The 17,126-nt window shown below is 38.8% G+C and overlaps 2 protein-coding genes across 2 annotated transcripts; both read left to right on the top strand.

The window, feature by feature from the left end:
- Nucleotides 1-2,694: 2,694 nt before the first annotated feature.
- On the top strand, nucleotides 2,695-4,561 carry LOC6559517 (4-coumarate--CoA ligase-like 7). Its single transcript, XM_001985749.1, has 4 exons — nucleotides 2,695-2,844; nucleotides 2,912-3,306; nucleotides 3,381-3,497; nucleotides 3,619-4,561. Exons 1-4 carry the CDS (start codon nucleotides 2,695-2,697, stop codon nucleotides 4,559-4,561), a joined length of 1,605 nt encoding a protein of 534 aa, XP_001985785.1.
- Nucleotides 4,562-14,562: 10,001 nt separating this feature from the next.
- On the top strand, nucleotides 14,563-16,158 carry LOC6559932 (probable isocitrate dehydrogenase [NAD] subunit alpha, mitochondrial). Its single transcript, XM_001985748.3, has one exon. It carries the CDS (start codon nucleotides 14,585-14,587, stop codon nucleotides 15,743-15,745), a length of 1,161 nt encoding a protein of 386 aa, XP_001985784.1. The 5' UTR covers nucleotides 14,563-14,584; the 3' UTR covers nucleotides 15,746-16,158.
- The last annotated feature ends 968 nt before the right edge of the window (nucleotides 16,159-17,126 follow it).

The raw sequence follows: 17,126 nt of genomic DNA, 5'->3' as shown, positions 1-17,126 counted from the left end.
AACCAATATCCCATACCAAGGACTAATTTCATTAATATTAACTGAAATTCGTGGCAAAGTTATTTCGTGTCCTTAAAGTTATTTCGCGATATGCGCGAACTTTAAGTAGCTCAAAGAACGGAGCAAAATATTATTTTGTTCAATTTGCATTCTTTTATTTTCAGCAGCAATTTCGGAGTTTGCCTTGTCAGACATTTTCATCTACATTACTAGTACTATATATGTATGTATTGTTCTATATACGTATGCTCTATATAGTAGTACTCGTTGAGTTCATTTTGTAATAGTTGAACATTTTCCGCGCAACAAAGAATTATATTTATTCTTTTTTATTTTTGCTTTCTTCTATTTTAAATATTGATGTTGTTGTTCTTGTTGTTGGCCGTAATTTGATGTTAATGTATGCATGCAGTTCAACCCTCCTTCGACCGAATTGGACCAGGCGGGAATTCCTACAGCACCAACATTGTTTTGGCTAGTCGAGGGGAGACAGACTCCCTGGAGAGGCGTGCATAAATTACTGGGGCACAACATTAAGGGGAATAAAAATAAAACTGAACGCGGCAAGAATAAAGTTCGCTAGTTCATTATTAAGCAATTTTAAATTTCGTTTTAATCTCATCTTAAGCGCAACTGGGATATGTTTCAAAGTGTCAAATTTTATAATAAAACTTAAACAAAAAGAACAAGGCATTAATATTTTAATAATTCGTCAAATTATAGAATTCGTTTGTTTTCTGTTTCTGTCGTTTTATACAATGCACAAGAAGTCAGATCGATATTGAAATTGTTTAATATTTCATTTAATTTAAACTTATTTTATTTATATTAGTCCAAAAGTCAAAGGTTTGCCACAAAACACATTACCAAAAAAAAAAAAAAAAATACCAAAATAGATACGAAATATTAAAATATTCACAATCTCACATTCATTCTTTTTTATGCACTGAACCCAATAGAAATGTGTTAAAAGGGTATAATGCAGTTGTGCAAAAGTATGTAACAGGAAGAAGTCGATTTAATCAGGTTCGTCTGTCTGTCCGTTTGTATATAATAATATTACTCATAGTCTCTGAGAAAAACTAGAGAAATTCTGAATATAAGTTCTCGTATACCACGTGCTTGTCAAGTTTATCTAATATTTATTTGATCGTTAACTCCCCTCGCTACGTAAATAAATATAAATCAATTTCCGATGGAAATAAAATCAGCGATTAATTAAGGTATAGATATATTAATACATAATATCCCCTGATATATTACTTATTAACTGGTCAATCAACATAGGGATTGAATAAGAATCAGTTTGAATTCGCGTTTTAATCGATTTTAAATCCAGCGTATCTTGTAGTCAAGCTCACTCTTCTTTTCTAACGATTTTTTTTCCTTAAATGATAACAAAGGGGTCAAAATAAAATCACTTAAAATACGACAAAAGTGTTTGATTTGTTGTTCATTCAGTGAAAAGCTGACGCAGTACAAACCGTGACGATTGAATCGAAAGAATTAACCAATTTATCAAAAAACAGATAAATGAATATTCGCCACGGATTTAAAGTACAAACAAAAATCTGCTGATATATGAATTAAACAGAGTGCAAACCCAAACTGCCTAATCTTTTTAATATGCTTTATCGGGTCGACTTAGTAACGAAAAATGATAAGCGAATATTCTATATATCTATCCAAGTTGATATAATATACAGTGTCTCACAGCTCATCAAAAAATTCAGCTCAGTATTGGACTGTCGCCACATAAAATTCCGTCTGTTTGAGCCAAAAATGTTGAATTTGGGCTCATCTTCAAATATGAATGTGTCACAGAACTCCAAATCCATGTCCAAGTGCGTTTTGATGAACGACATCCTAGTCCCTTTATTTTTTGCGCCTATAAAGAGCTTCTTCCGTGGTACTCGGGCAGTAAAGTCATAGTTGCGTAGAACCCGGCGCACAGTTTCCACACTGCAGTTTTCCTCATTTCATCCTCCACCTGTTGAGCCAGTTTTGGAGCCGATAGCTTGGGATTTTCCCTTATTTTCCTGATGATCATCCGCTCTTCCTGTTCGGTAAAAATCTTGTTTGGTGCCATTCTACCCTTGTCCTCTATCCGATTTTCGTCGACGAAGCGACGAATGATGTTAAATACAGTTGATTTGCTTAGATTTAGCATTTCAGCTATTTGGCGATGTGAATATCCGATCTTTAAGTGTTCCAGGATGAGATTCCGTTGTTCAATGGTAGTCCGTTTGTCCATAGTCCTTGTTGGCTGGTTGCACCCGAGATGCAGGATACAACTAAACTGACTACGAAGGATTGGTCTATTTATACCGAAAATAATCAAGCTGACGTAAAAAAAACCCGGGTTTTATGGCACCCAGGTGTTCATAACGCCCCTGGTCCAAATAATATGTGACCATAACCCGGCTTAGCAGGTATGGAAACCCTAGTTTATTGGGATCGCATATTCATTATGGTGGTCAATATATGTACCTGCCATCGGTCTTTGGAATTGTTGAAAAATATTGGATAATTAGTTTAAGGCAGGCAATTACATTTTTTGCTAGACACTGGACCTGATGAGCTGTGGGACACTGTATGTTACGAACTATATGATAATGAGCTAGTCTTATGGTATATAAAGACAATGGATTGCTTAAAGTTATTCATTATTGAATTCGCATTGATTCGAATTAAATGGCAACCAAGGCATTCTGTCCCACTTTCTACGATCCAGAGACCAAAATCTGGAGGGGTGCCAAGAGGCGACCCTACTACGATCCCAGATGCTCCGTGGGTGATGTGATCCACACAACCCTCGGGAATTTCCCCAACCAAGTTATTCAGGTAAATACGGATAACAAACCAGGAGAATCTCAGCTGAAGTTCTAATTAATTGCTTGCAACAAAGTAGATCAACATTGAGGACGGTACAAAGGTAACATGTTTGGAGATACGTAAATGGGGCGTACGGTTGGCCATGTATCTAAAAAAAGAGCAAATAACGCAAACGGATATTGTTGGCCTAATTTCCGAGACTAACAATTATGTGGTTGCTGTGGTCGTTGCCAGTTTCTTCAATGCAACACCATTCCATGCGGTAAATGTGACAAGGGACGCGAAGACCGTGCAGCGTCTCTACGAGGTTACCAAGCCAAAGATCATGTTCTGTGATGGCTTCGACTACGAGCGCATCAAGGAAATCACCAAAGAGTGGGCACCCAAAATTGTGCTCCTCAGCGGTCGCATAGAGGGTGTGACGCATATTGAGGATCTGCTGGTGCCCCAACCTGAGGAGAACAAATATCAGTGAGTAACACACATTTTTAGTTAGGCATAACATGTAAAATTAGACGAATTTATATTTGGATTTTAATTGGCAGACCCGCAGCATTGGATAAAGATGGTAATCAAACAGCAGCCATTTTATGCTCCTCGGGCACCTCTGGTCTGCCCAAGGCGGTGCACATATCCCACACGTATATTGCGAGGACTCCACCGTAAGCCAAATTACTTACTATTATTGTATAGACTTTTTATACTCTTATTCGATTCGCTTAGATAATTCAGAATTATATATAAATTTCGCATTTAAATTTTTCAATCTTCAATTCCTTACAGACTCTGCAAAAGCACAGATATTATACTGACTCATGCGACCGTCGATTGGGCGACAGGTTTCAGCTGTATCGTACTCAGTTTATTTTATTGCGCACCACGCCTGATATTCAAAGGCGACTACAATGCGGAGAAAACGCTTAAAATTATTCAGGACTATGAGGCAACCATTGTTGCTTTGGCTCCATGGCAGGCATATGAGTTGTTTACTCATCCACTGGCAACCGAGAAGTCATTGAATAGTGTTAGCCTGGCCTTCATCACGGGCGGATGGATATCGTTGAAGGTGCTGCAACGTGCGCAGGAGCTGATGAAACAATGCAACATATTGTTCTCCTATGGCAGCACCGAGACGGGCGGCATAACGGGCAATGTTGACCAAACTCTAAACAATTCGGTGGGTCGTATATTTCCAGGACTGCGTGTCCGGATTGTCAATGACGAGGGCACCAATTTGCAGCACAATGAGGTTGGTGAGGTGCTAATTGATACTGGCTTCAAATGGCAGGGTTATGTAAACAATGTTGCGGACACGGAATCGACCATGCAGGACGGTTGGATTAATTTGGGTGATTTGGGTTATTTTGACGACGACAACAATTTGTATTTGGTCGATCGCAAGAAGGATCTGCTCAAGTACAAGTCCAAGCACTATTGGCCCAATGAAATCGAACAAGTCATCATCGAGCTGCCCGACGTCCTCAATGTCTGTGTCGTGGGCGTTAAGGATGAGAGACATGGTGATGCTGCCGGCGCTCTGATCATCAAGAAACCAGGATCTGCCCTCACCAAACAGCAGGTTATTGATCATGTGGCCAAGCGCGTTGTTGTCGATTACAAGCAGCTGAACTCGGGCGTACAATTTGTCGATATATTGCCCCAGAATCAGAATGGTAAGGTGATGAGAAGTGAGGCCAGGCAGCTCTTTGAGAAGAACATGAACTAATTGTGTCTCAGCAGTTATGGATATCTCTATGTAATGGGATGGGTTTTCTTCACTTGTTTGTTATATTGTAAAAATAATTTCACAAAAAAATACTTTTTAAGTAAGATAAGAAACGTATGCTTAATAAATATCTTTGTTTCACTGATAACTCAGACGGTTGTTTGTTTCAATATCTATTTGCGCAATTTGATTATTTTGCCAGTCATTCGGAACGTGCCTCAACTTTATGGACCTTGGAAGTTTATAGCTAAAACAGAATTCGAATGGCAACACAGCAAACCAGTACGGTTAAAGGTATTAGCTGTTATGTACGAGTATGCCAGTTCTCTCTCTGTCAGTGGATCCAAAGTCAATTTATTTTCTTAAATTTGTTGGCTTTACAATAGGTTTGTCGAGAAAGCTGTACAAAAATAGTAAGTATAAGCTATTGAACTTCAGTTATCATTTGTGGCATCACGTGGCATACGGCATTTAAAAACAAAGATAAGGATAGGGTTCAGAGTCCGATTATGTTTTACTTTTGAGCTGACATTGTGGCCGAAAAAGTGATATTCCATATTGAAAGTCTAAAAATAACTGATAGCATATCTTCAGTAAAATATATTTGTTGTATACTCTTAGCCATATCGTTTGATATATGAACAAAATATACTTCTCTTACAACTTTGTATAATCTTTTGCAAGCCTTAGCTGAACCCACAAACTTTAAATTTGCTGTAGATGTTTAAAAGCGAATACATTTTAAATACTTCCTAAAGTAAGTGAAGAAATACAATCTTAAAAATGTATGCACTCAATATGATTGAAAGTGAATTCAATTAGAAATAAATAAAATATTAATACTGAAGAAAAAACAAAAACTGTAAAATGCCTTTTACTGCTCTCTTCGGTAAGCAAGTTTTACAAATGTAAGCTGTCGATAAAGTAAATTTATGGCCCCAAAGCGTGTGGAGCCGAGGAAAGAGAAAAAAGAAAAACATCAAATGAATCGAGCATCAATCAATCAAATGCCAGTTAGTTCAATTCAAAAATCTTGAGCACGTCAAACAGACAGACAGTCAGACAGATAGTAAATGTGTTTACTTTAGCTTTAGCTTTATATATATCATTGTATGTAGTCGAATGGAAGTCACCTGAGTGCTGATTGCAAATGTCAATGCTAACAGAAGGGGTAATTCGAAGCGACTAAAATGGCACGTGCTCTTTCAAAATGCCAATCAAAGTCAAGAAACGGTTTCCTTTGAAGCTGACAGGTTGCCTGAGCTGTTCTTGTAGCTGCTGTTAATTCGTCCTTTTGCGTGAACTAAACATTAAACACAGGCGTCTAAAACTATGTAGCAAGTGTGTTGGGGACCAATTTGCAGCACAGACCAGAAGCTGTTCAGTGCTCTCTCAATGTTGTGGCACAAGTGGGGCTGTAGCAAGATGAGTGTGGAGGCGGATAGGCGGGGAGAAACGTAACATATTTGAGCTGAAAAATGATTTGTAGGCGGGGCAAGTGGCAGAAGCAGAGGCAGACGCAGCGTCAGCGACTGTGCTTATGTTTATGCCAGTTTATTTACGACTTGAAATTTGAATAAATTACGATGGCGTCGACCAGCGAAGAATGCAATCCGCAGGCCACTGCAAGTGCCTAAGAACATTTAAGGATATAGCGTAAGGACACGCTGTGAAAAAACTTACTGCTGAAATACATAGATAATAGGTAAAAATATTCAATATAGAGGTATCTTTCAAAGAATCGGCAAATAATATTTCTCACTTTCTGAAGATCAAATATTTATTACTTTTAGAAAGCAATTTTGAATTGGCGTGGAGTTCTAGGCCATATTTTTGTTTGAGTGTAGTCTAACAACTGCGAATGGGACAATGATAGTTGGAACAGTAATCCTCGTAGCCATGAAAACATGGAACAGGACATGGAACATTGAATCGGATTTTCGGAGCCAAAGCAATTGGCTGTGGCCATTTCTAGTTGCATGGACGCAGAGGCAGTGTTAGAAAGGGGGCGGGTAATGGTGGGTGTGGTCACTGCGAAAAGGCGCTCGTTTGAAGCGTAAAACGATGGCAACAATAGTTGCAACAACAAGCTGCGACTGTAACGAACAGATTGTGGCCAACGATGGACAGCGGAAATGGCAATGGCAGCGAAACAGAAACGGAAACACAAAATGCCGCCATGAAACGGAAGTTAAATTATTGCAATTGTGTTGGCAGCGTTTTCATAACTGTAAATTGTTGCTATCGCAACTCCATCAAATGTTTTTGTTATTGTTTACAGTGAAAACTGCTGCAGCTGCCTGAGGCGCCACATTAAGGTAGTTGTTCGCTGATTTCTAGGAAATTCAAATCTATATCTATTTTGAGAGTGCAGTCTGTTTCAATTCATATGCAATTATTTAATTGCGTTAGTTAGCCTTTTCATATTTTAAGCTGTGAAATAGTTCAAGTTTAATTTAGTAATATGACTAAGTGCTTGTAAGCTCTGGCATTCTTGTGAAATAATATTAAAAAATGTTATCCCTTTATAACTGCTTTGTTCATTAAGCAATTATTATGAAATATTCATGACGCATACTACAAAGCAAGAATGATCTCATCATAATCAAGTAATGAATCCCTAGCAGCTTTTGAACGATTTAATAACACAAAGGAAATTGCTTTCCCACATATCGAAGCAATATTTAACTTTGATCAGAGCGTTGCTCGCGGCTTCAATCAACCATCCTACTACTCATCTAATTATCCCGCTTCCAGCTAGTGCCAAAAACAAAAAAATCATCCAGCGACGCACATAAAGAAATGTTTACATGCAATTACCGCTTTACTGTCTCGCTGTCAACTCGCCCGCCATTCGCAATTGTTTATTGCATGCCCCGAGCTCAGAGTGCACAATTCAGCCAGAAATTAACCGGTAGGATAGAGTGGGCAAATGGGATGATATGGAGAAAACAATGGGAACAAACTGTGGAGCCCGTCGGTCGCATTCTTAATTGCAGTGCCTGCAATTTATCATCGGCCAGCAAGGTAAAATTGCTGATAGCTGCTTATATTCCACATGTTTACAGCCAGTTGTAGTTGCTGCTGCCTCGCTTGCGGGCCAAACATTAAGCAGAACCAACAGGCAACGGCAGATGTCACAAGTGAAACTACTACTAAGTGCTCGCTAATTGAATTGCAGACCACATTCTGCAATAAAATACTCTAATGTCTTGCTATTCGCTTAAATACAAAATTACCTGTATCAGCATTCATTTGCAATGTTTGATTGGAATTAAGGTAAGAATTCTGTTGCGAAAACTCAACTTTGGGGCGGGAATCTTCCACTGGCATAATTTCGTCAAAATTAAGACGCTTGTGAAAAGCAATACAATTTTGATTACGGTTTGGCATCTAGATTAGTACTGCATTAAGATTTAAAATTCATGTTCTAATTCTACTTGGGCACGCATAAAATTCTTTACAGCATTCATTTTGATTCGCATCTAAAAACCATAATAAATGCTTTTTTTTTATGGCACACAAAAATCATTGTTGCTTCGCTAAGCTGTGGCAGTGAAGAAAAAGTAAGATATTCAGTAGAACTAAACGAATTTATAATAAGTAAGTAATTAGCTGGCATTAAATTCACTTGGCCGGCTTGAAGGCCATAAAAGTCGCAATTCACACGGCTATCGCTCGTCGTATATATTTATATAGCCTCTGTGCGCCCGAATTTCGTGAGATTTATGGCCGCGGCATTAAACGCCGGTCCACAGTCCGTAGTCAGAGCTGCAGTTACCATTTCCGTTTCCTTTTGGTTGCATTTGCCATTTGGCCGGTGTGCGAGGGAGGGGTGCTCTTAATTAAGAGCTCCATTTGTAGCAGCGCGAGTGCAGAATCATGCAAGTTGCAAGCAGACTGCATTCCCTGATAATAAAAACACATGTTGACATATACAGTGCTATATACTATGTGAAACATGTTTGGTGGGCTGTGTTTACTGTCGAATTTTTAGCGGCATTTAAGCCATTTGCACAGTTTCGTTTATGGCCATTGCCATTTCGCTGCTGTCATCCTGTCAACATATTCAGCTCCTGTTGCTGCTGCTGTTGCAGGCGTGCCTATTTGGCCTGAACAGTTTCGAGTAGTTGATGACCCCTTTTGTTAGCTTCAAATTGGAATGTCATAAAGTTGTGTTCGCTTATTTAAAAGATCGTAAAATACTAATGGCAAGCGAAATAGAGAAAGACAGACAACAGGCCGTGACATGCACCAAAATACCAAGACACAGGAGGTCAACAGTTGTTTTCTTTTTGTTATTGTTGTTATTATTATTGTTGTCGCTTTTCCTGCTAACATTTCTGTTGGGCATTGTCTTCCCGTTCGCCTTGACTTTACGAGCATCCTTCTGCTGGCGCCCTTTTCGCACTGCTGTCAGTCTCTGCTGACTTCCGTTTCCGCTTGCTTGCCTCGCATTGTTTTATTCCGATTGTGTGTGTGTTTTTTGTTTTACTATCCCCTGCTCACATGTGTCTTAAATTTTGTTGCGTGATTCACATTTCGCCCTTTGACTTGTAATGGGTTTGTATTAAAAACTAGTTACTAGACAGATAGTTGAGACAGTGTACCCTAAATTACAAAGCAATTAAGAGTTTGATTCATTTATATATAACATTTTTTTGTAGTGTTTTTAAAACCCTAATCCACATAATGACCAATTTTCTATTTTGTTTTTTACAAAATATATTTTAATTATAGTTCATAAGCCGTTGATTTAATACTAAACAGAGTGTCAAATAGTCGAGCATTTTTTACCTTGGCACTCTCTTCACACCGTTGATCATCATGCTCAATGAATATAGACTTTTTGATATGCTGTATTTTGTATTTGTTTGGCATTCGACCTTTTGACCCTTTTCTTTGTTAAAATTGCGCATTTACCTCAGTTAGCTCGGAGTTTATTTGTTTCCTGTCAATACGAACGCAACGAACTGCAAATATGAACCGTGAATTGACTATTCTACAGCCAAGAAATGATATCAGCCGCCATTGTATTGCTTGTATTGCTTCTTTAAAATGTGTATTCACCTTAAATGAAGTCAGTTTTCTAATGAAGGTCAGTTTACACTCATTAAACCAGAGCGATTACAGTTACAGTTGCTCCACTGCCCCATTTGGAGTGTTGTGAAATTGAGTTGGCCTATGAATCGGAATAGAAATCGAAATGGGTATGGATGTTGGTGTTTGGCAGACTGAATGGTGAATGAATAATTCATTTGGCTTGTAAAAAGGATTTCAATTGATTCGGCTTTGAATGCTGTCAAGCTTATTAATACGAAAGCGGTTTAAAGTCAATTAAATGCCTTCACTTCTAAATGAATTATTAAGCGTTTCGCATAAATTTGAATCACAAACTAATTAAGGCTTTTCAACTTAATTAAATGTGTATAAATAACCGTTGACTAAATACCACTTTTCATTTATTGTATTTATTCGTGTTGCCAGCAGCAACTTGAATTTTGTATAATTGCTGCGATAACTTGAGTGCTTCGATATTTGAAAAAACTGCATAATCAAGTTATGCGAAAGTAGGCCACAGGGGGTAAGGAAGCAGACTGCAGATTATTTGCATATAACATTCCGGAGTTCAGTTGGAGTCATTTGGGACACAAGCAAATGCGTGGAGTATTAAAATTGAGTGCGAAACAAAAAATGAATTATAGTTCGAACGAAATCAATTTGTGTGAGTTACTTGCACTTTGGACTCCTGCTGTTATGCCTCTTATCTGTGGAGCAGCTGCAGCTGTACAGTGGCAATCCTTTATTACTGTAATGCCTGCGTTATGCCCACAGGCAGGCAACAAAAAAAAACAAAAAAAAAAAAACAGAAGGACATTTAACACTCGTCGTTTTGTTGAGCCTACCGCAACACGTCCTTAAAGAACTTAATTAACTTTTGTTGTTGTTTTTCTTCGTATTGTGTACGGACAGAGTCGTAAAAAATATCCGGTCATATTTAACTGTCACATTGTGCACATTTTTACGCTTCGACGCACACATAAACAAACCCGCGCGACGGCGACTCTCGCAAAATACTCTCAATATTGTGAGTTGAATACGGTTTACTCAATGCACTGTGGGTGGTAGGGGGTTGTAGGGGCTTGACGGGCAGCAGTGGTGTGGCTGTAGCATGTGGCAGCTACGACAGCATTTAAATTAACCATTTAGAGTAATATTTTTTCATTTAATGTGCGAGTGCGTACACAGTAAAAATGCACTGTGCGAGGTAAAGTTTATTATGTACTTAATTATGGGCACAAAATACCAGCAAAGTCAGCATTTTAAAATTCATTTTGAAAAGTAATCAAAACTATGTTCTTTGACTTGAGCTACAGAAACTTAGCAAACATTAAAGCATAAGTAAAATTAGGTCAAATAAGCCAAAGCAAATATAGCAACCACAAGCAGAACAAATAATTAATTAGCTTAAAGACTTTGAGCTTTGCTGAATCGCTTTAGATGAATGAAAAGCCACAATATTAATTGTTTAGCAAGCATTGTTGCAAGCGATTATTATGTGATTATGATGTAGTCTTATTAACAAAATAATTTGATAAACATGCACGTCTAATCCCCATATTTATGCAATAAACATTCAAGCTGGATTAAAGCAAATAAGTACGTGAATTAAATGCGCTTATAAATGCTGGTAATACTTTATTTGTGCTGTCAATTTGAGCCCATATAAAAATGGAACTATGGTAAACAAGCCACGTCAACCAAACAACTGAGCAAATAACGGTAAACATTTTGCCATTCAGTCCAAATCGTATGTAATTAATCATTCAGATGCGGTCCCTAACAAAAAAACAAGAACAAAAACAAAAACAAAAAACTTCAAAATAAAAGCTGATATCACCATCTGTACTGAGGGCGACCATTTGCATCCTTTTTGGTCATGTTTTTTTGTTTGTCCTGGCTTGGGGTTGAACAAATTGCTATAAATAACAAAATATTTGGCAACAGGGAGCGCAGTGCGGGAAGCGGGGAGATGACAGGGTTTTTGTTTGTATGCACTGTCGCTACACAGATATGTTTCAAAACAAAAGGTTATCGTACAAGTTGTGTAAGTGCATGTAATCCAATTCTACGATAAAATGAAAAAAATAAAAGAAAAGAAAGTGCGAAACGAAAGTCAATATATATTTACTTTGAATGTTTCCTTGCATACACAGGCTTACAGGGTATCTGGGAGTTGATCTCAATCGACATTTGACATTCTTAGCTGTTATTTTTATGTCTGAATGCCTTTTGTGCGCCAGCTGGATATGAAACGGAGTTTCTCTTTTCTTTTTTTTTGAAAGGATTCTTGGTCAGGCTGCCAAGGCAGGAACAAGTGCAGCCGTTCACACGCTCCGGCATGAAAATGAATGAAACAACAGAAAAGCAAAAACAAGCCTGCAATGGCAACAACAATGTGAACAGCTTGCCACAGAGATGACCATAGAAATGCAAATGGAAACTCAACGGCATGCATTGCTTGAATTAATGCAGAGACTCCTCAAACGCATCTTCTTGATGGATACGACAGAGCAGCAGCAACCTCAAATTGGAGTCGATAACTTTTCGGGTTCAGGCACCCATTGCAGGATCTCAACCTGCAGCGGGAGCAGCTGCCAAACAAAGTGGAAACTGGCAAGGAAAAGGTAAAGAAAAACCGTTGACGGGTAAATGTGGAAAATTGGTGGCGCAGCAAGGGTCAGAAATCATCAAGAAAAAAAAGGGTATAAGAAAAAAGAGAAATGGAAAAATATGCAAATATTGAACGAGACAATCAAATATGCAACAGTAATTTTTTGTATCAACGCCCTGACGGGCAGCTATATGCCCTGGCATTGTATTACGGCCCCAGGGATTGAGACAAAGGGTTGATGTGCTCCCCGGACTACATAAGCAAGTCGGCTGGGAGCTGCAAGAAACTTAACTAAATAATTCCGTATACCCTTTCTTAGTGAGCATATTGGACTTTTATTATATCTTAAAATATAAATAACTCAATTGGGTCTTAAAAGAATTGAAGGCCTCCTTTCACTACATATTTTGTTAGAGAAAATGGTTGCCACAATGTGACGGGGTATTAAGACTGCGGCAAGATAAAGTAACTTTTTTTTGGGGTTGTACAATTGTAAGTTGAAATCAGCAGACTGAGAGACAGTCAGAGACAAATGATAAACTTGCCTAAAATTTATATTTTATTATGCGAGCAACATTTTGTGTATTTGTGAAGAAGACTATCGCCAAACCCTTGGCCCAAATCGGTGCCACATAAGTTTTGTGTTTTTAAATTCATAAAATAACAGCAAAGGCAAGTTGCCATTTAAAGAGTACATTTGATCATGAATTTCACTTAGGCAACTAAACAAGCCAAGATTTTCACCATACTTGGCCTACAAATCTAATTCGCTTTTACTTTATTATATGCTTAGTTCGCGGATTAAATGGGTTAATCATCATGATGATTACGTTAACAGTTTGTCTAAGAGGAAAGTCAACTCTGAATAGAAGCTTGTTGTGAATAATACTCATGCATATTATCAATCACACTTCATTGCATCTCCAAACTCAATGGATTTCAACAAGTATTCAGAGATGCTTAAGTGTTATTCAATGCTCGCTGCGTTTTAAGCCAAGATGACACACACAACACACACTTGGCAGCTTAAAAGTATGTTTGCACTTGAGCACACAATTTATAAATATGTCGAGAAAAAGTTGTGCAACTATTATTTCTAACAAAATAAACATAACATTCACTTTTCTATTTCTCAAATTTAATTAAGACGACTTTAATAATAATATTTAATTTAACTCATGAAAACATTTCGAACATTGTTAGTGAAATTTGTCCATGAGCTTCTGCTTGAAAAGTATTTCTAAATTTTGGGACATTTACGGCACGGACTTTGTCAGTTAACTGTACTTTGTTGGGTTTACGAGTACGTGCAGCAGCAGCAAATGTTCAAAGGCAGATCATAAACTGGAATATGGCACTGGAGCACAAGAAGGTCGGGTTGTGATTGGTGGAGGGAGAGGAGGTGGGAGCAGGACATTAAGGAGTTTGCTGCTGCTGCATGTCAATCCAAGTCTTTTGGGGCAGTTAAATGGAGTTATTGATAGGTGCGCAGTTTGACAATAAATATTTGAGCAAGAACTCAGCTGCCTCATAATATTAAAAGCATAATAAAAAATGTTTACAAATGGAAAACCAACTGAAAGAAAGCGAAAAAAACCGTTATAAAAATGAATGAAAATCACAAGAAAAATAAACACATGAATATTTTTTTGGTATTTTGATAAAACAAAATTCGTTCTTTGAAGTAGTGAATTAAATCAAATAAGTGTGACATTAACAACATACGTCAGTGATTCGTCATCAAGGAAATAAATCATTTTGTCGCTTCATAAAGAGATCAATTTCATATTGTGCTTAAGTCTGACACTTGTGTACAAATAATACTTAAGAGCCTCCAATAAACATAAATTTACCTCAATTGCCACGCCCAGCTGCCTTAAACTCCGGCTCGTATCTAAGCACTAAAAATGTGTTTATGATACTGTGAGGTATATAAATATTTATGTGCTGTGTTGGCCTGTTCATAATGGTCATCAGTGCTAATGACTTGGTCACTTTACGTCGTACCGTATGAAAAATCACTGGGCTGTTAAGCACACGTAGCCACGCCCACACGCCATTTGTCTTGTACAGTCGGGGACATAAAACTGTTGACATGTCATTTGTCATATTCACGCGACTCACCACAAAAACATTGGCTCGCCTCCCTGGGTCTGCGTGTTAATTTGCATATTGCGCAGATATGGAAAATATTTGTAAGGCCTGATCCCGTTTAAAAAAGATAAAATGAAGTTGGGAAATCTGGGCCTGGAAAATCAATACTTGAAATTTAAAGAAAAACAACAGCAGTCTACTACCTACTCTATTTTGCTTTAATTTCTGTTTAGGAGCTCAAACAAAATTTCAAAATGAACACAATACGAAAAATTCGATCAATTAGAAGAATAGATGCAAGCCAGCTGCTGTATTACAGTACCGAAAAAGGATCGAAAGAGTCCAAGAAGTGCTCCGACCTTAAGGCAATTGCTGTGCCAAAGCCAGATAAGAAGAAGCCACAAAAGAAGGAGCCGCCAAAAAGCAAGGATCAGAAAAGGGTCACACTGATCCAGGGTGATGGTGTGGGCTGTGAGCTGACCACCGCATTGAGGCAGGTTTTCGAGTCAGCCAAAGTGCCAGTGAAATGGGAGGTGTTTGTCGACTACAAGGATTGTGAAACCAATAAGATTAGCCCAAAGCTGGTGGAATCCCTCAAGCGCAACAAAGTGGGCATCAAGGGGCCCATGGATCCCGTTTTTCTCAAACAGCTACGCAAAGCATTCGATTTGTACGCCTTTGTGGCAGTCTGCCGCAATCTGAAAGGTCAGAAGTCGGTGTATGACAAACTCGACTGTGTCGTCATCCGAGATGTGATCGAGGGCGAATATTCGGGCATTGAACACAATGTTGTGCCGGGCATCCTGCAGTCCATCAAGGTGTGCACGTCGTTGAATGCCGACCGCATCGCACGCTATGTGTTCAAGTATGCCAAGGAGAATCAGCGCAAGAAGATCACCGTGGCGCATAAGGCGAACATTATGCAACTGACCGATGGCAACTTTCTGGAAAGCATGCGGCAGGAAGCCACCAAGCATTTTGGTTCGGTGACTTTTGAAGAGCGGTACATGGACACCGCCTGCTTGAATCTGGTCATGCAGCCCGGCCTGAGCGATGTACTTGTCGCCTCTAGCATGTATGGCGATGTCCTTGTCATGATGGCCTCCGGCATTATGGGTGGCAAGTCATTGTGTCCCGGCTTTGGTGTTAGTAAACATGGTTTGATCTACGATACACTGAATAAGATCAACATGAATCTCGCTGGCAAGGATATTATCAATCCCACGGGCATGTTCCTGTCAGCGGCACTTATGTTGCGAACCTTGAAACTCAACTCGCATGCAGATATCATTCAATGTGCTGTCGAGCAGCTCTTTCAGGATACCGATATACGCACCCCGGATGTCGGTGGAACGGCCAAGTGCTCAGAGTTAACAAAAGCAGTGTGTGATATTATTTCAAACATGGAAGAATAACACTTTTAGTTGCAGCGAAATTATGCTTGGTGTGTGTGTCCCAAAATCCGTATATCCACATGGAAATTCTATGTATAAATTGGTTTAAAACCCAGCGAACATCTGCACGTTCTACACGAAAAGTAAAAAACTGTTGTTTTTTCTATTTTGGCCAACAATATGAAAAGTTTTGGACAAGCACGTGTGCGGAATAACGGTAACTGGCTACAAGTTGAAACTAAAATATAACCCAAATTAGATTCACTCCACAGGTAGTTTGTGCTGATAGCTGAGCCAACAAATGCCAAAAGTTTTCATATTTTTTCTTTTTTCTGTCCGTTTTTTGTTTGTTGGCTAACAGAAAAGTCAAAAATTGGACTTTTTGTAAGCGAAACTTTAAGGGGGTTGTGCTTTGGAGTTTATTTTGAAAACAACATAAGCGAAAATTGTTTTATGCTTTTTCAAGTTTATGTTGATTTGTGTTGACAAAATTCTAAATTCATAAATAAATAATTGGCTCGGGTGAAGAGTGGAAACTATAAAGTTTTAGTTAAAAGTCGCTTTTAAGAGGGTTGCTTTTGTTGTGGTTGTTTTGCTTGTAATTTGCCATTAATAATATGATTATTGCTATCAAAGCAGCTGCAACGAAGAGGAAGGGTCTCGTCCCTGGGTCGGTCACGTGCTGACCAAGTGCTGACAATGTAAGCCAAGATGCAAAGATGCCAACAAGCCAGACAGTCGACAAGCGACAAGACAGTAAGTTGCTGCTGTAGAAAAACTTGTTAAAATTTAATAATTTATGGCCATGGCCCATCGAGGCGAGCAAGTAATAAACGTCAGTTTTTGTGAGCTTCCAGCAGCAGCATAAAATTGGCCAAGCTTTTCAGCTAGCAGCACAGCTGACAGCAGTTCAAGATAGGAAACGTGAACGTAAACCACTTCTACTGCGAGACGGCAACGATTCTAGGATTCAAGCATTCGAGCATCGAGGCTGCCGGGCATCCAGGCACCCTGGCATTCCAGCCAAACCAATTTGGCTGCCTGCAGAATATTGCAAAAACCTTTTCATCTCCTTTCTGTTTCTTTTTTGAGTCGGCTTGCTTATGCGTCTAACTAATATGTAGTTGTAATTAAATTTTAGCTTTGCCCACCCCTTGGTCTAACTGGCCGCTCTCCGACAGTTATGCGGAGCCACAGGGCAAATTACCAGTCAGTTGTGTGCACTTCATGTAAATTGACTTCGGCGACACTTGAGTTCACTTCCAAGCTTTTAGATCACATCTACTTGGCCCTTTACTTACTACGTGGACGGCATTTTAATATCATTGTTAATTGTAAAGGTAGAAGTTGCTGCTCGAGAAGCATATTAAATGCCACTTGACTGCACTGTCTGCCGTGTGGC

The sequence above is a fragment of the Drosophila grimshawi genome, unplaced genomic scaffold, assembly GCF_018153295.1.
Source record: "Drosophila grimshawi isolate 15287-2541.00 unplaced genomic scaffold, ASM1815329v1 contig_1367, whole genome shotgun sequence".
NCBI classification, from domain to species: domain Eukaryota; kingdom Metazoa; phylum Arthropoda; class Insecta; order Diptera; family Drosophilidae; genus Drosophila; species Drosophila grimshawi.
Note: the sequence above shows the minus strand (reverse complement) of the source record. Positions and strands in the feature narration are given on the sequence as shown.

Bases quoted from the DNA above. Each gene is read 5' to 3' on its own strand.
- LOC6559517 (XM_001985749.1), top strand. From the start codon at position 2,695: ATGGCAACCAAGGCATTCTGTCCCACTTTCTACGATCCAGAGACCAAA. The intron at 3,307-3,380 runs GTGAGTAACACA...TTTAATTGGCAG, and splicing joins CCTGAGGAGAACAAATATCA to ACCCGCAGCATTGGATAAAG. The intron at 3,498-3,618 runs GTAAGCCAAATT...AATTCCTTACAG, and splicing joins TATATTGCGAGGACTCCACC to ACTCTGCAAAAGCACAGATA.
- LOC6559932 (XM_001985748.3), top strand. From the start codon at position 14,585: ATGAACACAATACGAAAAATTCGATCAATTAGAAGAATAGATGCAAGC.